This window comes from Gekko japonicus, unplaced genomic scaffold (assembly GCF_001447785.1).
Source record: "Gekko japonicus isolate JY-2015 unplaced genomic scaffold, Gekko_japonicus_V1.1 scaffold942, whole genome shotgun sequence".
Classification (NCBI taxonomy): Eukaryota; Metazoa; Chordata; class Lepidosauria; order Squamata; family Gekkonidae; genus Gekko; species Gekko japonicus.
The window spans coordinates 235,623-261,749 of NW_015174871.1; the positions used below are offsets into that span (position 1 = coordinate 235,623).

At 44.7% G+C, this 26,127-nt stretch overlaps 1 protein-coding gene across 1 annotated transcript in view; it reads right to left on the bottom strand.

Annotated features, from left to right (window-relative positions):
* Window positions 1-2,209: 2,209 nt before the first annotated feature.
* FAM19A4 (family with sequence similarity 19 (chemokine (C-C motif)-like), member A4) overlaps window positions 2,210-26,127 on the bottom strand; it is a 150,953-nt gene continuing 127,035 nt past the window's right edge. Inside the window, exons 4-5 of the mRNA XM_015424803.1 lie at window positions 18,167-18,291; window positions 2,210-2,221 (exon numbers count right to left, since the gene is read on the bottom strand). Of these exons, the coding sequence (XP_015280289.1) occupies window positions 2,210-2,221; window positions 18,167-18,291 (137 nt within the window). The remainder of the gene's footprint in view (window positions 2,222-18,166; window positions 18,292-26,127) is intronic.

Sequence of the window (26,127 nt, forward strand, 5' to 3'; positions counted from 1 at the left end):
GACAAGTTCTCTTGTGGATTAAAAACTGGTTAATTAAGAGAAAGAGTGAGTATAAATGGGCAGTTTTCACAGTGGAATGTGGTAAGCAGTGGGGTACCACAGGTCTTGGTACTTGGTCCAGTGTTTTTTAACTTGTTCATTAATGATTTGGAGTTGGGAGTAAGCAGTAAAATGGCTAAGTTTGCAGATGACACTAAGTTGTTCAGGGCAGTGAAAACCAGGGAGGACTCAGAGGCGCTCCAGAGGGATCTGTCGAGGCTGGACAACTGGGCATCAATGTGGCAAATGAGGTTCAACATGGTCTATGTATTATATTATATATACTTACTCTGTCGAGAATTCTTGTTGCAAAATGTTGGAAAACGGATGTATTACCCAGTAGAGAAGAGTTAATTATAAAAATTTGTGAATTAATAGAAATTGATAAATTAAATATGATACTATCAGGGAAAGAAGAACATGTGCTTCAAAAAAGATGGCATAAAGTTAACAAATGGATTGGAAAAAATGCTTAGTTTAAACTCCAAAACTGTTGTCTTATGTACTCTTATGTACTATGTTTATTTTTATTTTTGGTATGTAGTGAAAACTGATAAATAAAACTTATTAAAAAAAACATGGGCAAGTGCAAAGTGATGCACATTGGAGACAAAAACCATAACTATAAATACATGTTGGTGGGGTATGAACTGACAGTAACTGACCAGGAGAGAGATCTTGGAGTCATTTTAGATAACTCACTGAAAATGTCAATTCAGTGTGCAACTCCAATAAAAAAGGCAAATGCTATGCTGGAGATTTAGGAAGGGAACTGAAAACAAATCAGTCAGTATCATATTGCCCCTGTATAAATCAATGGTGCAGCCTCAGTTGGAATACAGTGTGCAGTTCTGGTCGCTGCACCTAAAAAAAGATATTATAGAATTGGAAAAGGTGTGAAAAAGAGCAACTAAAATGATGAAGTGGATGGAACACTTTCCCTGTGAATAAAGGTTAAAGAGGTTAGGGCTCTTCACCCTGGAAAAACGACAACTGAGGGGTGACATGATAGAGTTTGACAAAATTATGCATGGGATTGAGAAAGTAGAGAAAGAAGTACTTTTCTCCCTTTATCACAATACAGGAACTTGTAGGCACTCAATGATATTGATGAACAGTAGGTTTAGAACAGATAAAAGGAAGTACTTCTTCACCCAAAGAATAATAAAAAAGAGGTGGTGGCGGCTACAAGCATGGACAGCTTCAAGAGGGAATTGGGTAAACATATGGAGCAGAGGTCCATCAGTGGCTATTAGCCACAAGGTATAGATGGAACACTCTGTCTGGGGCAGTGATGCTCTGTATTCTTGGTGCTTGGGGGGAAACAGTGGGGCTTCTGGAGTTCTGGCAGCACTGGTGCACCTCCTTATGACACCTCGGTTTTGGCCACTGGGTGACACAGAGTGTTGCACTGGATCCAGCATGGCTTCTCTTATGTTCTGTCACCTGTACATTCCTAGCCTTGAATGAAAATATCTAATTAATAGTTCCATTTTCTTTAGATTTCTTGAAGCAAACAGGCAACACAGATTTCTATTCTGCTGTTTTCTGATGCTTTTTTTTGGCACACTAAGAACTATCTACTTTCAGGATTAAATGTCCTCACTATTCTCCCCAACACTGTACAAATGGAAAGAAACATAATCACACAGTCAGTAACGTAATAGGGGCAAGGGCTATAAACATCGTGATTTACTTCCCTACTTACTAAATCCCAGTTAAAAATATATTGAAGTAGATTTTCTAAGAATACCTCAATTGTCTTTCCTATCACTTCCATAGCTGCATGATGAGGCAGCTCCTTCATCTGAATAATTAGTGTTTTCTAGCCTTACCAATTTCTCAAGGTTATTTGAATAATATTTTGTTTGTAATGCTAGAAGTAAAGGTCTGTAGATCATATGCTTTGGAAGGAATTTTAGTTGCTCAATGATAGATGTTCAAGCATCAAAGCAATAAAGGTCCTGTCTTAAAAATGTATACAGTGCTTTGTAAGAAAGTCAAGATTTGCAAAGTGTTGCTATAGTCAACAAGCAGAACTATGCTCCTTCTTGCGCACTAAGTCAGAAAGTGGAGAATCCAAACACAATGCTTTTCGCAAACAATAAACGTCTCTGTGCAACAGTCCAGCAATGTAGCCACAAATTCCATTGTCCCACTTCATGCTTTGCTACCGGGTCACCTGCAAACAAAGAAAAAGAGATAATGAGAATGGTGTGTAAGAATTTTTAAAATTTATTTTACTTCATTTATATCCTCCCATTCTCCCCAGTGGGGACCCAAAGCAAGAAACTGCATAGTTCTCCTCTCGTATATTTAAGCCCCACAACAACCCTGTGAGGATAGATTAGGCTGATTGTGTGTAACCAACCAAAGATCACCCAATGAACGCCCATAGTAGAATGGGGATCTGCTCCTGGGTCTCCTAGGTAGGGATTCCTATAAACCAGGAAAATGTGGTTCAGTTCGTGGCTGAACCATGAACTAAACCACAAATCAAAATAAAACAGGAGGCTTGGTTGCAAACTGAACTGGTTCATGGTCCATGGTCTTGCAACCTGTTGAAAAAGAATGCAGTGCTTTTAAACAGGATTTGCAGAAAGCCCAAAAAACAGCTGAGCGGCAGGGAGCAGCTTGTTTTCCGACACTCAGCTGTTTCATGTTTCTGCAGTCCCTTTAAAGGGACTGCAGAAGACAACCCAAAAACAGCTGCTTGGTGTGTAGGTGCTCCCTACCGCACAGCTGTTTCAGGCATTCTTCTGTAGTCCCTTTAAAGTTTAAAGGGATTGCACACAACAGCCCAAAACAGCTGCATGGCAGGGAGCACCTCCCTTCTGCACAGCTGTTTTTGGGCTGTCTTCTGCAGTCCCTTTAAAGTTTAAATGGACTGTGCAAGACAGCCTGAAATAGCTAAGTGGCGGGAGTGCCTCCATGCTGTTCCACTATTTTAATTTTTTTTAAAAAAATTGTACAGACAAAAGCTACAATATATTGCTACAATTATACATGTAATATAGACAATTGTCTTACATGAATATAGATATAAACACAGACATGAACATAGATTTATGGTCATCTACTTTATTTACTATATCTAATTCCTACATAAACTACAATACTACATTGATCTATGTATTACAGTTGTCAATTAGCACTTACTTGGTTGCATAAAATTTATTTAGATATACTCTAAATTTTCACGTCTGTTTTATCTTTATTCTATCTTTTCATCATTGCTTCATAAATAACATTTCATTATTACAGATGTGTATTTCCTATTATTAACTCTCTAACAATTCAGTCCTAATTTTCAGCTATATAGTCAAAAAGTACATTCCATTTTTCTTGAAATTCTGAGCTCAATCTATTACATAATGTTAGTTTTGCCATTGTCGCATACTCATTTATTTTGTTCTTCCATTCCATCAATTTTGGGCATTTTTCTGCCTTCCATTTAGATGCAAATGTCACCCTTGCTACTGTTACCATATATTTTAATAGTTCACTATTTGTTCTTGTAATATTACTTGGTAAAATATTTAATACATGTTTTTGGGGCCATCACAAACTTATCTTTTGTATCTCTTCATGGATCTTTCTTCAATATTGTCTTGCTTTCTTACATGTCCACCACATATGGTAAAATGTTGCAGCTGTACTTTAACATTTCCAACATTTCCCGTTATACCTCTTATTGGTTTTTGCAGTTTCTTTGGGCATAATGTACCCATTAAAATGTAAAACATTTTAAACCAATTCTCCCATTATATTTGGGACTTGGTAAGTTTAATTTCTGTAGTCCATAAATCTTCCCAGTGGCTCATAGAAATATTCTCTCATCCAAATATTTTTCATCCATTTAAACATACAGTCTTTCACTTGCTCTGTTTCATACTGTAAGAGCATTTTATATATTATTCCTAATAAATGTTTTAAGTCTCCTGTAATTAGTTGCTCATAGGCCATCTTCTCTCTTAAGCACTCTCCTTTTGCTATTTGTTCTTTATATTTGGGACGCTCAGCTATTTTTGTGGCTTTCACAAGGAACAGAAAGCAGGGGTTTAAAGAGGTTTTAAGGGGGTTTAAAGGGACTCAGAGTCCCTTTACGCCCCTACTTTCTGCTCCATCCACAAACCACCATGAACAACTTTAAAAATTCATGGAAGGTTGTTATGATAGACCCTCCACAAACTTCTGTTCACAAACCACGAACAGGGCAAAATTCATGATGAATTTGCTTCGTGATTCAGTTCATGCCCATCCCTACTCCTAGGTCCTAGTCTGACACTCTAGTCACTAAACCATGCTGGTTTTGAAGCAAGTCAGTATCAATAGCCAGTTCCAATGCACAGTTCAGATAAAACTCTGCAGAACTTTCCAGTATTTCCCTTTCCACCACAGCTCTTTCCGACTCTGGAAATGTTTATGATAGAGGTCACAGGATCCCCCAGAATAAATTTTCCCAGAGGACTGCTGGAGGAAAAAAATACAAGAAAGATTTGCAACCATCAGCACCTTCTGCTGACAGATTGTGTGATCCAACCTAGTGTCATTGGTTATGAAGACATCCAAAAAACTGCATGTACTAATTGCCTTTCTACTAGGGCTGCCAGCCCCGGGTTGGGAAACACCTGGAGATCTTGGAGGGCAGAGCCTGAAGGTGGGATTTGGGGAGGGGAGGGAACTCAGTATGATATAATGACATAGAGTCCACCCTCCAAAGTGGCCATTTTCTCCAGGGGTACTGATCACTGTAGTGTGGTGATGCTGTAAAAGTGGGAGATCTCCAGGCCCCACTTGGAGGCTGGCAAACTTACTTTCTACCCATGCCTTATCATAGTCTCTTGGATCAACTGACAATGCCCTTTTAAGCCTCTAGCAGCTTGGGCATGAAGGCAATGCATTTGGTGGCCAAACTATGCAAACTCCTTACTGAAGCATCAGCATTTCTGGAAACAGTGGATGGCTTCTTTAATTGGGCTGGTGTTTGCGCAACAGTACTAAACTTCAGTGTTTATCAGGGGTTTCTAAACCTGATCTTCTATGAATGCATTTTACTTTTATACTGTTAACTGCCCCTGAGCCCAAGGTCTGAGAGAGTTAGGAGTAAAGGCAAACCCTTTTTTGTGACAGTGCTCACCGGTGTTCGTGTTGGAGGAGGGTTTTACAGATACTGTGGACCACTAAAAAGACAAATAAGTGGGTTCTAGATGAAATCAAGCCTGAACTCTCCCTGGAAGTTAAAATGACTCAACTGAGGCTATCCTGCTTTGGTCACCTTACAAGAAGACAAGACTCACTGGAAACGATATTAATCCTAGGAAAAGTTGAAGGCAGGAAGAAAAGAGGAATATCCAACATGAGATGGATTGATTCAAAAGGAAGCCGTGGCCTTCAGTAAGCAAGACCTGATCAAGGCTGTTAACAATAGGATGTTTTGGAGGTAATTATTTCATAGGGTCTCCCTAAGTCGAAAGCAACTTGATGGCACTTAACACACACAGAGAGATAACTGGTATTGAGTACCAACACCTTTTTCTGGGTCTCTCTTTTTGTGGGGGGGGGAGTCAGGAATTGGTGGAAATTGCTGCAACCTTATATGTGAGTACTAGCATCTTTTGTGCCTTAAACAAAAGAAGCACTGAATTTAGGTATGTATTTACAACACTGCAGAAGGGAAATTGTTCTAAAACAATGTTATTTGGTGACTGTGAAACCTTATCAGAATAAACACTTCTTCCTTCATCCTTTGTGCTCCTGAAGAAAAGATGAGGGTGGTGGCAGCGGCAGCAGCTGCTGGGATTATCGGATGCCGAGTCAAACACTACTTTGCAGATAGACACAAGCGACATTTCAAATGCTGAAGAAGTGAGAAGCTCCAGGCAATGAGGGGTGGCTTGAGAGCTCCCTTTTTGTTTCATGTAAGTGCTCTTGACTTTATAGTGCAAAATGTGGTTTCTGAGCACAGTATGCATGCATTTTTAAAACTGCTCTGCGAATTAGGTATGCTCATGAATATAAACAGTAAACTGTGTTCCATTGATTCTTATTTGGCTTCATAATCATTCCAAAAACGGCGGCCTTGCTGCGTCCCTGTCTTCATGTCCAAAGATGAATTCCATGGGTCCCCAGGGCTGTTCTACACAAGTAACCAAATGTTTGTTTAATTTTTAATGCAGATTTCTTATTATTTAATGCAGATTTCTTATTATTCAGTGTTACCCCACACTTTGCTTTTCAGGTGTTTCTATCTGAAGTCTACCAGATCGTTCCTTTAGAATAGTGGTTTTCAACTTTTCCTGATGTGGGACCCAATTTTAACCTCCAGACAGAAGAATGGAACCCATTGAGTTGCGAGCAAGAGGCAGAAAATTAACATGGCATCATAATCACCTGACACAGAGTCATGTGAAAGGAAGAGGAGTCCTGCCTTTGCTGAGTGAACCCACCTGGCCATCCTGCAGCTCTGCTCATCTTACCTGCACAGGCAGGCAGGAGGAGCTGCTCATGTGTTCTATAGATTACTATTTATTATCCAAGTGTACTAGCAGAAAATCCTTTCCCTAAACAGTAAACAATAATGGTGACTCTCTAGGGGCTTGTGACCCAGCAAATATGACTGCACAACCATAGACTCAAGTCCACTGATTCAAAATATACTACAGAAATTCTCCATTCTATAATCATAAAAGCATTGATGAGTGTTGGCTTTTACAGCATTTGAATTTTATGTTACGGGTATCATTATTCAGAGTTTCCACTACCAACTTAATAAATTCTGGGTAACAGCTTTCATCTATGATAGTGATAGCCCATCATGCAGATTAATAATGTTTATATACAGAAGCAAAATGTTTTATACTGTTCAAGGCATGTTTGCTCTGAATGATAGCACAGGTAACTTTTTGATATTTAAATCTGGAATTATTCCCAAGCTGAATAATACTAAAAGCCATCTTATTGCTGCTTGATAACTAGGGGGCTGTATTTTTTTACCCAAAGACATGCCCATTGAAATGCCTGTACTTTGGGGAGTCTGGCAACCTAATATTGATATTTAACTTCTCAAACATAACTTAAAGAAGACAGAGCTGCAGGTAAGCAAACACAGAAAGACCAGAGCTCATGTATCCGCAGTACAAATGGTAGTTTATCTGCATTATGTGGAAATCCTCAAAAAAACCCAAAAAAACCCACCCTCATCTCTGTGTGTCAAAAATATATTCACAAAATAACAAGAAAATGGAAAAATCCTTATCAAATTATAGATACTTGCTGCACCTTTGGGTGCAATGCGAACCCATTAAGATCAAAGTGAGCTTTGCCACTGACTTCAGTGGCATGTGGATTGCACACTTGGGGACCTCTTCTTTGAAGAGAGGAGTTAATAGCTTGTTACTTTAATGAAGTAAAACCAGTTTAGGGCACTCTTGGGTGCTAATTCAGCACAGTAGTTAATCTGAAACCATAGATGTGTGCAAAGGCCTAAATCAGAATCGGAATGCTCCCTCCATTTCTGCATACTGAACCAGTGAAAAGCTCGCTTCTGCTCATTTTTCATCTAAGGACATGTAGTTCTGCTGACTTTCTTGTCGCTGCCATAATACCAGTACTGGAACTGCTGCTGGATAAAGAGATGGCTGGATGTACACAAATAAACAAATATAAGGTCAACAGTCGTGTTAGTCTGACCCGTAATCAACAGTCATACGACTTATAAGAATTGCTGTACATGTATTGTGCTCTGAAGCATTACAATATGATACACAACTTAATAGAATTTATAAACCAAGGTACAACGTCGTCTCCGGATTAATTACCAACGTTTCAAAAAATGAATCTTCTTCAGGAAGTATTATAGAGGTGCCAAAGCTCTCATTTTCATAAAAGCTAGACAACATGTCTTTTATAAATTCTATTAAGTTGTGTATCATATTGTAATGCTTCAGAGCACAATACATGTACAGCAATTCTTATAAGTCATATGACTGTTGATTACAGGTCAGACTAACACGACTGTTGACCTTATATTTGTTTATCTGTTTTAGTCGTGGATGTACACAAAGACAGAATTAGTTACTGTTTTCACATGTCTACTATCGCCAAGTCCAAGTGGTCCAAGCCAATTAATTGTTGTACAACTATTGCTCCAGTCCAGATCCCCATGCACTCTCCTATACAGGAAACAAACAAGCAACTAAAGGAAAGATGAGTATGGTGTGACTTGAAGATGCATCCTGGTGGTCAGCCATGATGTTCTAAAGCAGTAGAACAAATTTAGAGGCCAGTGGCACCTTTAAGACCAACAAAGTTCTATTCAAAAAGTGCATGCGCACTTTTTCAAATACATTAGAATGGAAGGTAGAGTTCAAACTTAGAGACAGAGGCTGAACAGCAAATTAACATGTTATCTTAAAACATCTTCACCATGTTACATGTTAATCTGCTGTTCAGTCTCTGTCTCTAAGTTTGAACTCTACCTTCCATTCCAATGTATTTGATAAAGTGTGCGTGCACACGAACGCTCATACCTTGAATAAAACTTTTTTGGTCTTAAAGATGCCACTGGACTCCAAATTGGAAGATGCATGACATAGTGGATGCATGACCCAACATTCTTGCTGAAGTTAAACAGGTCTGGTGAGTACTATATGGAAGATATCATGGGGTCTTTATGGATATTGCTTTGAGCTCCATGAAGAAAGAGGTTGGATATAACTGTACCTATTAAATTAAATTAAACTAATGGGCACCCAGAGCTCTTGTGAGTACAGGCAGTCCCGTTTCATTCAACAAAGGTAGCAGCTCCCTACAAGCAAATACACACAAGGATTGTTTCCACTGAAGTGAGACGTTCTGGGCAGAGGAACTCTGTGCACAGTTGAACTTGTGTGTAGTATGGAATCACTGGATTAGGGCTGTTTGCATTTAAAATGCTCACAAAATAACAGGGTTATTTTATGTGCTTGATCTATTAGTGGTCATATTTTCTTTCTTTCTGCTCTTACAGGGGTTGTCTGGAAAAGAAAATAAGAGTTGTCACTTTACTTCATGACTTCGCAAAAGAAAGCTTCAGGGGCACAAAGACTGGTCTGTCACATTTTATGCTGAATTTTTCTTAAGTTTAAAACAAGCATATGCTGACAAGCAGATCTGCAAAGTCTGACCTTTACATTAATCTCTGTACCATCTCTGACAGTGGTAAAATCAATGTCAAAGGCATTACTCTAAGTAATGTAAAGCAAAAAAATAAAATAAAGGAGGGGGTTTCAGGGAAACAGCATTTCTCTTCTACTCATCGGGCTAATGCTGCACTTGTTCATCCCCATACATTCAGAACAATATACAACTCCAGGAGCTCCTTAAAGACCAACAGCATTTTCCCCGGGTTAAACTTTCATGAGTGAAACCACACTTCATCAGATCCCCTCATACATTCAGTGAGCCAACACAGAAAAATGACTGAAATCAGCTGCTGGGCCTTGCTTCTCCAAAGTGTACTTGGATCTTGGACCTCATATATCCACATATCAAGATTTTTTCAAATTCCACTACTTCAACTCTGCCTAACATTTCACATTAGGAAGACTGTGGAATGTCCATAAATGTGCAGTTTAGGACCCATCACAAAAAAAGGTTCACCAACCATGTTGACAATAACAGACAACAAAAATGTGTATTCATTCAGTTATTAAAATATGTATGCCCCGTCTTTGTTGGATCCCCAAGCATCGAGAATAAATCCACGTTTTCAAGAAAAGCAAAATTTATTTCAAAGCGTTGAAGACATACTCAAACACGTTCTTTGTTAGAACTGGGGATACACAGGTAGGGCGAGCATAATAAAGGAAATTCAAACAGATACAGATCCAATGAATAGCATTCCCGCTGGCGGGCTAATGAAACGGTTGCGCGCCCAGTCCATGGGAACCAGGCAGAACATCAGACAAAACACAGGTGCAGTACTCATGAGAAAAGCAATAGGCAAGCATTACAGCATCTTCTCCCCCACACAACCTCCAGCAGTTATCTTGTGCATTCCAACGCAGGAGCAGGATGATAGAAAACAAGCCGGGTGCAACAGGGAAAGGATATGTACACAGAGGTCACAGAAAACAGAATGGCAGCTTGCTGACATACTGCCCCCCTTAAAATACACTTACAACACACCTCCCGGGTCGGGCGGGAGATCTCCCGGGCTGGGCGGGAGACCTCCCGGTTTGTCCGGGAACCTCTTGTGGAAACTACGGATCAGGTAAGGGGCCCGAATATCCCCTTCTTCCACCCATTCGCGGTGCTGGGGACCGAAATCAACCCATTCGATAAGGTACCAGAGTTTACCACGTTTCAATTTACAATCAAGGATATCAGCGATCTCAAAATGTTCATCCCCTTCCAAAATGACAGGTGGAGGAGGAGTAACTGCTGGTCTCCAGGGAGACGGGCCAGGATCCTTCTTCAACAGGCTCATGTGAAAAACAGAATGCAGAGCACGTAAATTCTTAGGCAAAACAACATCAACCGCCACATCATTTATGACTTTACGCACTTTGAATGGACCAATGAACTTCCACCCCAATTTCCTGCTAGGTCGCAGCATCTTAATGTTCTTGGTCGAGACATACACAAGATCCCCAGGTTTCAGATCAAACCCCACCACCCTACCCTTGTCTGCCTGGGTCTTGTAAGCAGCCTTGGCTGCGTCAAGCGTTTGGCATAGCAGAGGCCATGCATTTTGCAAGGACATACACCATGTATCAGCATCCCCCACAGGACGTTGGCCCATCCCCTCCAGGAAAGGGAGGGGGGGCTGTCGTAACCAGAGACAGCTTTATAAGGAGACATGCCCGTGGAGCTATGGACAGTATTGTTATAACAATATTCAGCAAGAGGCAACAATTCACACCAATCATTCTGTTGATAATTAGTAAAACAACGAAGATATTGCTCCAGGGTCTGATTAACTCGTTCTGTTTGTCCGTCAGTCTCAGGATGATACGCGCTGCTGAGCCCTTGTTCCACCCCTAAAATGGAAAGAAGTTCCCTCCAAAACTTAGAAACAAATTGGGTCCCCCTGTCAGAAATTAATTTAGCAGGTAATTGATGAATTTTCACCACGTGAGACATAAACGATTTCGCCAACCTCTGAGCTGTAGGCAAGGAAGGAAAAGGCACAAAATGAGCTTGCTTAGAAAATAAATCAACAACCACCCAAATAACAGTGTTCCCTTTGCTCGCAGGGAGGTCAGTAATAAAGTCCATGGACACCACTTCCCACGGTCTCGATGGGGTAGGGAGTGGCTGCAGAAGACCAGGAGGCTTGCCCACTCTGGGTTTAGTCAAGGCACAGGTTTGGCAGGACCGAACAAAAGTCAAGAGGTCTTTGCGCATCTGTGGCCACCAGAACTGTCTGCGGATGAGTTGCAGAGATTTAACAAAACTCCAATGCCCTGCCAGTTTCGAACCGTGAGCAGACTCCATCACCTCCCTCCTCATTGAAATAGGCACATACAGTTTGTCTCCAGAATAAATCAGACCTTCAGGGCTACGGACACAATCTGGCAACGCTTTCAGGGAGGCATCATCATCAGCAGTAAAAGCAGACATATATTTCTGGACCCAGCCCCCCCCCCCCCAGGGAAAAGGGAAGGCGAAGTTTCATCAGAGCGCGGAATCGAGCGCGCTTGCGCACGGGTGACCACAGCCCCCCCCAGGTGGGAGGGGGAAAAAACAGAGTCCATGATGATTTCACGCTGACTGTCATGTTGTGGGAGGCGTGAGAGCGCGTCAGCCAGGGAATTAGCCGTCCCAGGGAAATGACGAAGAGTGAATCGAAACTTAGCAAAGAAGTCCGCCCAACGAAGTTGTTTAGCGTTGAGAGAACGGGGGGATTTCAGCATTTCCAGATTTTTATGGTCAGTCCAGACTTCAAATGGCAGTTGCGCCCCCTCCAACCACTGCCTCCAAGTGGAGAGAGCCAGCCGGATCGCTGATGCCTCCTTCTCCCAAATCCCCCAGTTTCGTTCAGCGTCAGAAAACTTTTTAGACACAAATGCGAGGGGGTGTAAACGACCATCTTCCCCTTCTTGCAAAATAGCGGCCCCCATTGCCACATCCGAGGCATCAGTTTGGACAATGAATTTTTTAGTTTCATCAGGGCGCGCCAGCACTGGCTCAGAGGTGAACATCAGTTTAAGTTTCTCAAAAGCCTCTGCGCAAGCAGGGGACCATTTAAGCGGGGCGCCTGGTTTCGTAGCATCAAACCCCTTCCCCTTGGTCTTTAGCAAATCAGTCAGAGGAAGGGCAATTTGAGCGAAATTCTGGATGAAATTTCTATAAAAATTGGCGAATCCGAGGAACATTTGCAATTGTTTGCGGGTCCTGGGGGGTTCCCAGTCAAGTACAGCCTGTATTTTAGCAGGGTCCATTTCCACCTTCCCCCCAGAGATGCGATAACCCAAAAAGTCAATGCATGTCTTGTGGAATTCACATTTTGACAGCTTTGCAAACAGGTGGTGTTCATAAAGTCGCTTAAGGACCTGGCGCACCAATTTAATATGCGACGGGAGGTCCTGAGAGTACAGCAACACGTCATCAAGGTAAAGGACCACTCCTTTGAACAAGAACTCATGTAGGACCTCATTGATTAGGTTCATGAAGACCCCCGGAGCCCCTTGAAGCCCGAAGGGCATAACGAGGTACTCAAACTGCCCCAAAGGGGTATTAAATGCAGTCTTACTTTCATCCCCCTCCCGAATGCGCACACGGAAATATGCATCTCGGAGGTCAAGTTTCGAGAAGATTTTGCCCTTGGTGGCCTCAGCTACCAAGTCCTTGATTAGCGGGAGGGGGTAGGCATTGGACAAAGAAACAGCGTTCAGACCCCTATAATCAGTGCACAATCTAAGCCCCCCGTCTTTCTTCTTTCGGAAAAGTACAGGCGCGGCGAAAGGGGAGGAAGCCGGGCGAATGAAACCTCGGGCTAAGTTTTTATCAATAAAGTTCCGCAGTTCAACTTTCTCAGCCGGCCCCATCGCATAGATTTTACCTTTAGGTAATTTACAGTCAGGCAAAAGTTCAATAGCACAGTCAGTAGAGCGATGGGGGGGCAATTCGTTAGCTTCATCTTCGCCAAACACTTTCGCCAAGTCTCTATACTCTCGAGGCAAAGAAGCTAACTCTTCCGGCTGCAAAGCGCCGCAGGGGAACTGTGCGGTCGGCTGGTCCCCCCACGAGTCCAACCAGCAGTGATCTACACATTTAGCCGACACAAATTTGACAACCCCTTCTTCCCACAAGATGTAAGGGTCATGGGTAAACAACCAGGGACTCCCCAGTACTAAGTCAAACTGCGATTTAGGGGTAACAATGAAGGATCTGGATTCCCAATGATCGCCAGCCCCCAACCGCAAAGCCATAGTCTCGTGTGTACAAGGTTCCATGGGTGCCCCATCCATTTGGGTAAAAATGATGGGAGACTTCAAGGGGACTATCCCCGCTTCCAGTGCCAATAACACTCTAGGGCTGATGAGATCCCTCCCACACCCAGAATCAATCAACGCTCTCACCCTAACGTGGGTCCCCAGGAGCGGATTCATTAACGAGACAGTCACGAAAAACAGGGAAGGGGTTTCTCTCACCACCTTGGGCGCAGAGCTAGAATGGCCGTGTCGTTTTGCGCCTCTCACAACAGGCCGTTGTCGTTTTCCGCCGTTTCAGCCACCACCTCCTCTTCTGACTCGGCAGCAGACGGTTCGATTCCCTCCAGGCCTTGGGCCGCCTGCAGAGCTTTGGAGAAACGCGGTTTAGCCATCCCCTTCTTCCCCGTCAGCGGTGTCTTCGGGCTTGGAGTAGGCGGCTTGTCTTTTACCTGACGGCTGCCACAATCCACAGCGAAATGCCCCTTCTCCCCGCACTTGAGACAGAGCCCCATCTTCATACGTAGTTCTCGTGCCGATTCCGACAGGCGTTGAGTCTTGGGTCTGGAGGCACTGGCAGCGGCGGGTCTGTTGGTCGTAGCAGCCAAGTCGAGTTTGATGGTGGTGAGCCGATCCTCTGCATTTTCAGCTTCCTGGGTCCAGGCCATCAGGGAGACAGGATTGACAGTCTTCAGAACCGTTTCTCGGATGTCTGCGTTGAGTCCCAATCGATACATCTCAGCCAATATATGATCAGGGTAGTCTCGGAGCTTTGCTGCCTGCTTGTGGAATTCCAGTGTGTACTCGCGAACCGACTTCTTATTCTGGCGGTAGGTGCGGAGAAACGCTTTAGCTCTTTGGCTCGCGTTGACATCTTCAAACCTCGCCCGCAGCGCCCACATGAATGCTCGCAAATTCAAAAGTTCCGGACCGCGGTCATTGTGCAGTCCAACATACCATGTGGCGGCGTCTCCTTTTAGTCTTGCCGAGATGACATCAATAAGACCAGCTTCATTTCGGAACAGGTGTCGGCTCTCTTCTACGAATTTATGCACTCTCACCGTGAAGAAAGCGAGTTCATCTGGGTTGCCGTCAAAGGTAGCCTCCAGTAGATCTTTGGGTCTGGGCCATGGAGGCCGTACCAACGGTCCCAGCTGACCCGGAACTCCCCTGAGAGGGAGACCCGGACCAACCGGTGGCCCCGCTGGCATTGGCCTCATCGGTGGCGGCAGACCCGGCACCGGCGGACCCCCCGGCATCGGCTGTTGCACAGGCCCTTGCTGAGGCGGTCCCGCCGGCGGCTGGACAGGCACCTGCGGCGCGGGAACTCCCGGTACTTGCAGCGGAGGTCCCGTCGGCGGCTGAGCAGGCACCTGCGGTGCGGGAACTCCCGGTGCAGGGACAACTTGTTGCTGCGCGGCGTGTGCGTCAAGGAAATTAGCCATTCTAACGTCCATCATTCCCGGCAGAGCTTCCATTACATCCTGGAATGTCCTCAACAAGTCCCTCACCGAGTATTCCAGTTCTGCCAGTCGTTCCCCGGTGGTTTCCTCCGGGATGGGGTCCCGAGGTCGATAGTCCGGGGGTGGGTCATAGTCCTCTTCCGTTTGGAAGGCTCCGGTGCCCTCCTCATCCTCTGCGTGGCCTCGCGGCCCCGATGGCTCGAACATCCACTCCTCGAGGTCTTGCTTGGAACTCCCCTTCTCCGAGGTAGTCCCCGGCTCCGGGAACAATCCCTTGTCAAACAGACTCTCACGTAATCCGCTCCCCCGACGGGAGTACACCTCTCGGGTGCCCTGAGTGTTGTACATAGTCCAGTCATCCTGCTGTTGAGTCTTCCGCGGACCCCAGTGCGAAGGGGTCGGAGGCGGCCAAGACAGATGTGCAGGCAGGCGGGGAATCGTTCCCCCCACGGCACCCTCCACCGAGGCTGCAGTCGTGAACACCAAAGGAGCGGAGGTATGTGGGACCGATCCTGAGTCCCCCTCCGTGTTAAGTAGGTTTCCCTCAGTTCCGCTCATGATCTTGCCAGATTCGGAACGATAGGAGAAAGAGAGTTCTAACAATATGTTGGATCCCCAAGCATCGAGAATAAATCCACGTTTTCAAGAAAAGCAAAATTTATTTCAAAGCGTTGAAGACATACTCAAACACGTTCTTTGTTAGAACTGGGGATACACAGGTAGGGCGAGCATAATAAAGGAAATTCAAACAGATACATATCCAATGAATAATATTCCCGCTGGCGGGCTAATGAAACGGTTGCGCGCCCAGTCCATGGGAACCAGGCAGAACATCAGACAAAACACAGGTGCAGTTCTCATGAGAAAAGCAATAGGCAAGCATTACAGCATCTTCTCCCCCACACAACCTCCAGCAGTTATCTTGTGCATTCCAACGCAGGAGCAGGATGATAGAAAACAAGCCGGGTGCAACAGGGAAAGGATATGTACACAGAGGTCACAGAAAACAGAATGGCAGCTTGCTGACATACTGCCCCCCTTAAAATACACTTACAACACACCTCCCGGGTCGGGCGGGAGATCTCCCGGGCTGGGCGGGAGACCTCCCGGTTTGTCCGGGAACCTCTTGTGGAAACTACGGATCAGGTAAGGGGCCCGAATATCCCCTTCTTCCACCCATTCGCGGTGCTGGGGACCGAAATCAACCCATTCGATAAGGTACCAGAGTTTACCATAGTAGAAACAAACCGGGTGCAACAGGGTAAAGATATGTACACAGAGGTCACAGAAAACAGAATGGCAGCTTGCTGACAGTCTTTCCTAAAGGTTCAGAGTAAGGAAACTATATGCAGTCCACCCCAAAACAGAAGCCAAGGGGAAACTACACAGATGGCAACAAGGTAGTTTCTCAATGGCTGGGGCTACCAGGAGGACAACAAAAGTGGAATTTGGGTTGCCAGACAGGAGCTGGAATTTTTAAAATTTATTTCCATTTTTATCCTGCCCCTTCTCTGGCAATCAGAGCTCAGGGTGGGTAACAACACAGATACAAAACACAGATAAAATACAAATATTCTATGAAACAATTTAATACACTGGCACCCTGGCATGACGATCAGAGAAGCTGATAGTAGGCCCAGTAAGATTGCCTCAGTGGAATGCCTGGAGGAATAATTCCATCTTACAGGCCCCCAGGGGTTATTTTGTAGAAAAAGAGGTGCAGGCGCTCAGTAGCATAACTCATTAGCATAACTTATTTGCATATGCCACACCCCCTGACATCACCAGTAATGTGTCAGAAGGCAACACCCACCGCTCATCGTGGGCGTGTTTGGATTTGTAGGTATTGGGGGGGGGGGGATAATGTGCCAATATGTCCTCGCAGAGGAGGAAGAGCTTGTACCTGAATACAACTGGGTCTTAAAGGTGCCACTGGACTGTTTTGAAACAGGGGGTGGGGGTGGGGCTCTGCAATTTACCTGGCTGCTTCTTGTTCTGACTGAGGGCTGCTGGGAGCAGGGGGCAGGGCTTGTTGCATGTGCCCGCCCCCTGGGCTGTTTACTGCCGGAGCTCCACTCCTGTGCGCTCCTGCAGGAAATGACCCCTGCAGGCCCCACAGAACCTAGACAGGTCCTGCAAGGCACGAGTCTCTTCAGACAGAGCATTCTACCAGGCTAGGGCCACGATTGAAAAAGCTCTCATTCTGGTCAAAGTTGAACAAAGTACCTGAGGACTAGGCACCATCAGAAGTCTGAATGAAGCAGAACGCAAACACTGTGGGGGGTTCATAATGGGAGAGGCAGTCCTTAAGGTATGATGGTCCTAGGGGGACCTACACATAGAGGGCAGGGGGACTTACACATAGTAGAGGCCCTTGTTTGCAATGTAATGATGTCCCTGGTGATGCACCAACATGATTCCCTTTGTATACAGAAATGATGTCAGTGTGTTGTGGGGGACACCGGGGGTGCTCTGGCATTTAGGCAAAACTCTAGCCATAGAGTCTTGCCCAAATGCCAGAGCATCCCCAGCCATGCCTTGACATCACTTCTGGGCACACAGGGAGTGATGTCAGCACATTGTAGATACTGTTGACATCCCCTCCCCTGGTCTCCTGACATCTTCCCCCCATTGTCCAGCTGAGCGACAGCAGGAAAGTGCCTGTTGTGGGCAGGGGATCCTCCACCAAAGCGGGTAAATTGCAAGCCTGAGTGAAATTTTCTCCAACAGTGTTCCTTGAGTATATCACTTTACTTTCTTCTTTCTACTTCAATGGTTGTCTTTATCGCCTATGGATCAAACTAAAACACAGTACATTAAAGATGCTTCTTCTCCACCCCTTGTGCTAGGTATCCTTCTCTTTACTAGTAAAGGTTCAACAAGGGTGGAGTGCACACTGCAAAATATGAAAGAGCAGGCTCTTCCAGGTCTGTCCCAAGTACAATTTGTTCTATCTTTAGTCCAAGGCTTTTTCTCCACACCATCATTCATAACATTTGGCAGATCTTGAAGGAGAAGATCCCAAGGACTAAAAAGAGAATGCTCCTCTCTACTTCCTCAGCGTCTGTGGAGACCATGGACAAAAAGGGTAAACATTAAGTCCAATCAGAGTCTTTCCGAAACACCAAAAATCAGGGATCTTAGGAAAGACTAACCCACGCAGTCCAACATAAAAACATGAACAGCGACAAAATGACATAAGCCCCTTCAAAAGTAGCCCTTTTTGTATACGGAACAAAGACTTGCCTTGGTAGTTTTGACTTTATTCCCACTGCTGCAGGACCACCCTGAGGAATCAGGAAGCACTTTACATTCCTCTCCTTCCAGACAAGGGCTCATCTGACACCACCACTTCTGGATGACAATGGCGGCTGAAAGACAACAGCAAAAAAAAAGGTGATTTTTCTCTCGGTCTATTAGCAAAGAACAAAACAGGACGGGTGCAACTCCCAGTGTAGCAACTGCCTTGCGCTAGCAAAAGTAGATAGAAGCTGCAGAGCATGTGCAGCCTACGAGCAACAGCCACAATCTAATTAGGGTATTTAGGTTCACAGGCAAAAACCAAGAATTTTATTCTCCCTCTCCTTTATTTCTTTTGAAGTACTGTGTTATGGTGCTTTCTAATATTGGATCAGGACCTGGGAGGCCCATGTTCAAATCCCTTCTCAGCTATGATGCTCTTTGGGTGATCTTGGGCTGCTCATTTGTGCCTAGCCTACCAAATGGGATTGTTGTGAGGACAAATTGGGAGCGGGGAGAAACAGGCATGCTATCCTTAGCTTCTTCAAGGAAGGGCAGGATTTTTTTCAACCCCCTCGCCTTCTGACCTCCAAAAGCAGTTTGGTGAAGTTAAGGGGGGGGGGAACTGCATGTTTTTCTGAGTCACTGCCAAATTACATCAATGATCCATTAGAGCAAACTATTCCTATGTGTATTCAGTCAGATATCCTGTGGATCAAATAACCACATCAGAACGAGCATTTAAGATGCAAATGCTCAAGTTGCTTACTCCAAAATGGCCAGAGGAAAGGAGAACAAGAAGTGGATGAATCCATTCTGTGATCATTGCTCTCCCCCAACCCCCCAGGTACCACCAAGAGTTCCATAGCCGAATTCTAAGCCTGTTTACTGTTAAATCCCACTGGAGTTAATGTAAGGTAGTTCACCTCAAAAGGACAGTTTAGGATTCCAGGCTCAGGCCTTAGGAATTTCAGGAATCGGGAGCTGTCGAAAGCAAATACCCTCCTGCAACAAGCTGGAAATAAATAGACCTTTACCAAGAAAGCAATTTGAAGGTCAGAGCATCAATCACTCTTGAAAATTTGATTATAAGACTTCCTTGAAAATGGAAGCCATATGTGCAGGTAATGGAAGAGACAAATCTTACCCCCAAACCACAGAGAACATAAATTCTTGAAAGGTGCAACTATTTTGGCGTGAGCATAAAGATTACTCCCATGAGCTAAGCATATGAGCTGTGGGTCCTTTGAAGTTGACCAAAGCGGCATTCGTTTCTGCTCGTGTAATCTCTATCATTTTGCGACTTTCAGCTCAGCTATGCAGAGCAAGTAAGGAAGGTGCAAAGGTCTAAACACCCATACAATCCTATCAGATATGACATTGTACCCACAGGGCTAACAACTGCCTGGGAAAAACACCTCCTGTCCATTTAGTAGATGCAAAACGGGACTATTGTTGTTGTTATCAATAATGATCCCATTACTAATTCAACTCATTGACTTCCATGAATTTAGAACAGCGTAACTCTGCCACCTGGTTTATCAACAACAACAACATTAATAGAGCCAGGTTGGTGTAGCGGTTAAGTGTGCGGACTCTAATCTGAGAGAACCGGGTTTGATTCCCCACTCCTCCACTTGCAGCTGCTGGTGTTACCTTGGGCAAGCCATAGTTCTGTCAGAGCTGCTCTCTCAAGGACAGATCTGGAGAGAGCTCTCTCAGCCCCACCTACGTCACAGGGTGTCTGTTGTGGAGAGGGGAAGGGAAAAGAGTTTGTAAACTGCTCTGAGGCTCCTTCGGGTAGTGAAGGGCAGGGCGCAGATGAATCCTCCGGCAGCTACAATGTGTGTGTAATTAAAAATACTGTATGTTGTCTTCCCTATCCCCCATGAATATTGTTAGTCCAAATGTCATGAGTAACTGTAAATCACTCTGAACCCACAGGTGTGTGGGAAAAAGCAATCAATAAATCGAAAGTATTATTATTATAATTATAAATCCAATCTCTTCTCTTCTTCTTCTCTAATAATGATGTTGCTCTTGTTCTTGTTACTTCCTTCCTTTATAGCACATCTTTCCTCCAATGGGACTCAAAGCAACTTTCATCTTTCTCCTCACAACAGCCCTTTGAGGTAGGTTAGGCTGTGGGTGTGTGATTGGCCCCAGATCACCCAGCAAGGCAGAGCAGGAATTCAAACCAGGATCTCCCAGATCCTAGTCCGACACTCTAACCACAACTCCACACTGGATGTTATTTACCTGGTGATGTTATTTACCTCCATGCCTTGAAGAACTTCAGCTGCTCATTTCCACATATTAAGCCTTTGTTAAAGGGACAGGACATCTTTCTCCGGCCCTGTTGGTGAAATCCTTGGACACTCAAGAGACTATAGCGGCATCTCTCCAACACTAACATCACCTGGCTGCTGCTGATGCCCTCTCTGGACCCCCAAGGATTTCATACACCTACACCCACCTGGTCTTCGCAAGGTGCTGCAATGGGATAGTCATGATACACTGCTCTTAACAAACATCTTGTGTGTGGGCTGACGAATGTAAACCAAGCCCAACTGGAATCTTTCTCTAAGGCTCTCTGTAACCCTGACTGCCACCACATAAATTCTGCACAAATGGGGAAAGTGCTAAATTGAGGCATTTTAGCACATAAGATGAAAATGACTCTCCCCCTCCTTCAACCAGACTAAAAATGTTTTTATATATAGATAGTTTCTCCTACATGTTTACTTTTAAACTGAATGGTTGCTATGGCTCTTTTGACTATTATGACTAGCTGCTGGTTTATGGTCCCTTGTTTTTCACATTTTACACTGAGATCCTAAGCAGAGCTACACCCTGCTAAACCCATTGATTTCCATGATTTTACAACAGTGTAACTCTGCCAGTATTTTATTATTTTATTGTATTTGTTTAAAACATTGCGTGATCTGTTTCTGTGTTTATTACGAACTGCCTTGGGGTGACTTTGGGCAGAAAGGCTATAACGTTGCCAAATTATGTAAAAAAAAAAATTTTTTTAAAAGCAAATGAAAATGAAGATAGAAAATGAGAAATGCTGCCTTGAATATACTTGCTGAGAGGCGGCATTAAAATGGTTTAAAAATGAACAAATAGTAATTGCTATGATATCTGCTGTTTATTTATTTTAGATATTTACACCCTGCTTTTCTCTTCAGTGGCAAACCAAAGCAGCTTCTGACATCACTCTCGTCGCCTCCATTTTATCCTAACAGCCACCCTGTGAGGGAAGCTAAGCGGAGAGAATGTTAAACCAGAAGGGCAGGCCCTGACACAATATATCACCTGGAAGTGAGGTCACCATGTCGGAGACGTCGGGGGTCGATGCTCTGGGGTTTTTTGGCAAAACTTTACGGTAAATTTGGCTTCCAACCATAGGGTTTTGCCCACAAACCAAAGTGTCACCCCCCTGATGGTCCTGAAGTGATGATGTCACTTCTGGGTGACATCATCACATCGGTGCCTGCACTTCCGGTTTTACTGGAAGTCGCCCAGGAAGGTCAGTTGGGGGTGGGATTCCCCCCACTGGCCAACTGGCTGGTGGCAGGCAAGAGCCCACTCTGCACACAAGGAGGAGGAAGGAGAGTTAATAGGCATGTAAATAAATTATGTTCATGCCTTTCATGGGCAAACCACTGCACCACACTGGCTCTCATGGTGCTGCTTGGAATACCTGCTTCATGTCTTTTCATGGTACAGGCTGGTATGAGGTGTCAAGATGTGGAAATGGCAATGTGAAGCACAGCAGCAGCAGGGCCATGAACAAACAGAAGCTTATGCCAATATTGCAACCACAAAACAGGAGTATTCACTGAGAAACGTTAAGTACCTACATAATTATTGTCTCCAGCTGCTGAATGACTATTCATTTGTTTGGTTAATAGCCCAGAATGGTCAGCAAATATTTTATCAATCAAAGCAAATGGTTAGGGGTTTGTTTCCTGCTAGGCAGGGAATCTCTGTTTTTTTCTTTGATTGTTTGCTTGGGTTTAGAGTTTAGTGAAGATGACCACCCCCTCAAACAAAGGTTTGTCCATGACAAGCATGAACATAATTTCTTGACATGCCTATAAGCTCTCCTCCCTCCTCCTTGTGTGCAGAGTAAAATTTAAAATTTCCTAATTAGGGAAGGCTTCATTCAAGCTACTGTCTCCTGTGACATCTAAATACAGATGCTTAGGCAAACTGGAGTTTGTTTTCTTCTCCCAAGTCTGTGGCAAATTGGAGATTGGCAAATGTCTTCTCAAATCAATAAGTGTTGGAAGAAAAAGAAGAGTTGTTTTTATATCCCGCTTTTCTCTACCCTGAGGAGTCTTAGAGTGGCTTACAATCACCTTCCCTTCCTCTCCCCACAACAGGCACCTTCTGAGGTAGGTGGGGCTGGGAGAGTTCTGAGAGTACTGTGACTGGCCCAAGGTCACCCAGTAGAAGGAAGTGAAGAAGGAAGGAAAGGGACAGGAACAAGAGCAGTGGCTGAACACAGCAACAAGTTATGTTCTTGCCCACTGTGGACCAACCTCTGTTTGTCAAGATGCCTCAATGCAGCCACTATGTGTGAAGAAACAGCAGTTTGGAAATGATACGGAGAGCTGTGAGTTAGATGAAAAGTAAAGGATGAAGAGCATCTCTCTCTCAGGGTAGGAGATCTATTGCCCTGCATGAGTTCTGCTTTTTCTCTCCCCATCCTCAGTTTGCAAGACCTGAGCAAGACTGTTAACAGTATGATGTTTTAGAGAACATTAATTCATAGGGTCGCCATGGGTTGAAAGTGACTGAACAGCACTTAGCATACACACATGTTCTACTGGTATATATGTAAATAAAGCAAAAATTAGAAAAGTATGTCTCCAGTGCTTTTCCCTCACTCAAAAGAAACCAAACCCAGATAACATTGCCCCCTGAACTTCACACTGCTGTTCAAAGGGAAGAATGTGCAATATTATGACATATAGTCAGTTCTGAATCTGGTCCCAATACAGACTTAAAAACCCAATGAATGGGGAGGAGACACTTTTTTACGCACCAAGGGGAGCCCCCCAGATCTGCAGAATTTTTTTAAAAATGTTTTAAACCTCATGTTGTAGAAAAAAGCTAAGATCTTACAATGCCATGTCATGAGTTCTTGCCTGTCATTTTGGAGAAGAGAAGAGCAGCTCCTGCCATCATGTGGACAAGGAGGGAAGGACAGGGAGGGCAGGAACCAGCCCCCAACTGTGCGAGCTGCTGGGCAGGTGAGGGGCAGGAACTGACAATGACACATAAACCATGTAGCAGAGGAGTCGGCACTAGAAGTAGGTCTACTGCTATCCCACCAATGGCTATCCCATCTGCTGGCTATCCCACCACTTACAGTGGCCCGTCTGGCATCAACCAGAGCCCAGGCCTTTTTTATATATATCATGGCTCCTGCTCTGTGGAATGGGCTCTCTGAAGAGGTGAGCGGGGCACTGCAGGGTCTGCCTGCTTGCAAGGGCATTAGAGGGGGGTTAAATGGCAGGCATCTTTTAAGGAAGGGGAGGGTATGAGGGATTTGGGGCTTGCTAGTTTATCTTTGTTTTTAGCTGGGAATGTTTTAACTATTATTGTAAGCCACCTTGACACAAGAGGAAAGGTGGGATATAATTTTTTTTAATAAATAAATAAATAATGTGGTTGAGGTAATAGCTGCTAGGCCTCCCACAATGCCACAGCAGCCAAATTGAGCAAACAAACAAGCAAATAAAAAATAAATAAATAAGATGAGCCAAGCAGGTAGAGGCAGAGGCACTGCAGGCCCGCTGGCCACAGGGTGGTCAGTCTAGCAGGCAGGGGGGGATAGGATCTTCCCAGTGAGTCTTGTGGGTCCCCCACTTGTAAGTACCTAATCCTGCACCCATACATCTTTGGGGTACTGTGCTATCATTGTACCATAGCGATCCATTGCAACTGGACTGTCTTGTCCACACAGGAAAATCCAGTTGTGAAAAAATGGAAGAGTTCTCTCACTTACCGTGAATCTTCCTTCTCAGTGGTCCTGGCATGCGACAGTCTGTATGTCTGAGAAGAAGCTCCTCCCTGGAGGCAGGCAGGGTCACTTAATTTTATGTGATTCCTGGAGGGGAGGGGCCTCTCTCCCAGGCTCCTGTCTGGTCCTGAAGCAGCAGAACTCCCTCTCCAAACAGTAACAAAACCAAATAAACCGTCTGACTAACGGTCAAAACAAACAGCAAAATCATGTGGGGAAAAAAACCAGAATGCAGAACAACTCCCAGTGGGCTCACCAGGGACAGGAGGATCCAGAAGGAGACAGAGGAGAAGCCCTGGGTCAAACCAGCATACTTGTTTCAGTCCAAGAGCCAACCGAGAAAGGAAATTGTACGCTTGGGTGGGAAGAGACTGCCCCACCGAGGGACCACCAAGAAGGAAGATTCACAGCAAGTGAGACAAACCTTCCATTCTCCAGTGGTCCAGGGTGGGGCAGTCTCTACGTCTGGGACACAGAAAAGCAGTGTGCCCAGAATCTTGAAGAATCCTGACGCTTTAGTCTGAGAGGGTATTATTTAGAGATGTGACCCTGAGAAACCTCCCAACATGAGGGTGATGAGAGAAACTCCACCCCTTCTTAGTTTCCCTAATTGCAGAAATGGCTGTCACCAGTCTTTTCAGGGTGCTAGTGCTAAGACCTTTTCAAAACCTTTTTGTAAGAAGGAAAGGTTATCTCCCACTATGGCGGGAAAAGGCTCTAACCTTTGATTGGAGCACCATGTCTGAAAAAACTGCCATGTGTTATTGTATACCCTATTAGCAGTACCTTTTCTAGAGGCAGTTGTTCCAGCTAGTTGCAGCTTAGGGTGTCTACCCTGATGGCTTGTGGGCTCCTTGCCCTTGAGACAAAGTGAGGAACATGGTGGTTGTGTTCTGTGGTGAAGAAGTCCACCTCCACTTTGCCAAATTTGAGGTAGATCTGCTGGAAGTTTCTATGTTCAGCATTCATTCTGATTGGTTGAGTGACCTCTGACTGAGTCAGTCCACTAGGGCATTGTCCTTTCCTGCCACGTGGACAGCCTTGAGGATTCCTGCATTGTGCAGGGGTTGGACTAGATGACCCTGGAGGTCCCTTCCAACTTTATGATTCTATGATTTGGTGCCCTCCTGACAGCTGATGTATGACTTTGCAGCTATATTGTCCATGTGGAGAAGAACATCCTGCCCAGCTAGTAGACTCTTGAAGGATAGTAAAGCCAACCTTACTGCCCTGCAAGCAAACTCTTCCTGAGACCAGGTTCCTTGTGCCATCCTCCCTTGGCAGTGGGACCTTCAACCACTGAAACTGGCATCGGAGGTCATCATTTGTCTCTTTGGTTCATAGAGTGGAGTCCTTCCAGAAGCTTGGGAATCTTTATCCACCATTGAAGCTCCCGAATCACAGATCTGGGGTGCTCGACAAACTGGAACTGACTGTTGGCTATTATTCCCTGGCAGAGTAGGAGGACCCTTTGAAGTAGGTGAGTGTGAAACCGGGCACAGGGAACAACAAGACACCAGCATCCCCTGGAGCCTCACTTGGGTCATTACCTCCTCTTGGGGCCTCCGGATGACTTCCTGAATCAAAGCCAGAATCTTCTCCTGTCTTTCCTGGGATAGGAAAACTTTGTCTAGAGCTATGTGTATCGTGACTCCCAGGATAAGGAGCCTCTGAGTTGGAGATGAGCAAATTTCTCCCTGTTGATGATGAATTCATGAATTTGCAAGCAAGAGATGGTCTACTGTACATCCACCATCTCATGTTGATAAGAGGGAGACCTGATTAGGATGTCATCGAGATATGGGAAGATGGAGACACCCTGGGTTCTAAGCTGTGTCACCAGATGAAGAAGAAAAAAAGAAGAGATTGGATTTATACCCCACCCTTCACTTGGAGTCATAAAGCGGCTTATAAACTACTTTCCCTT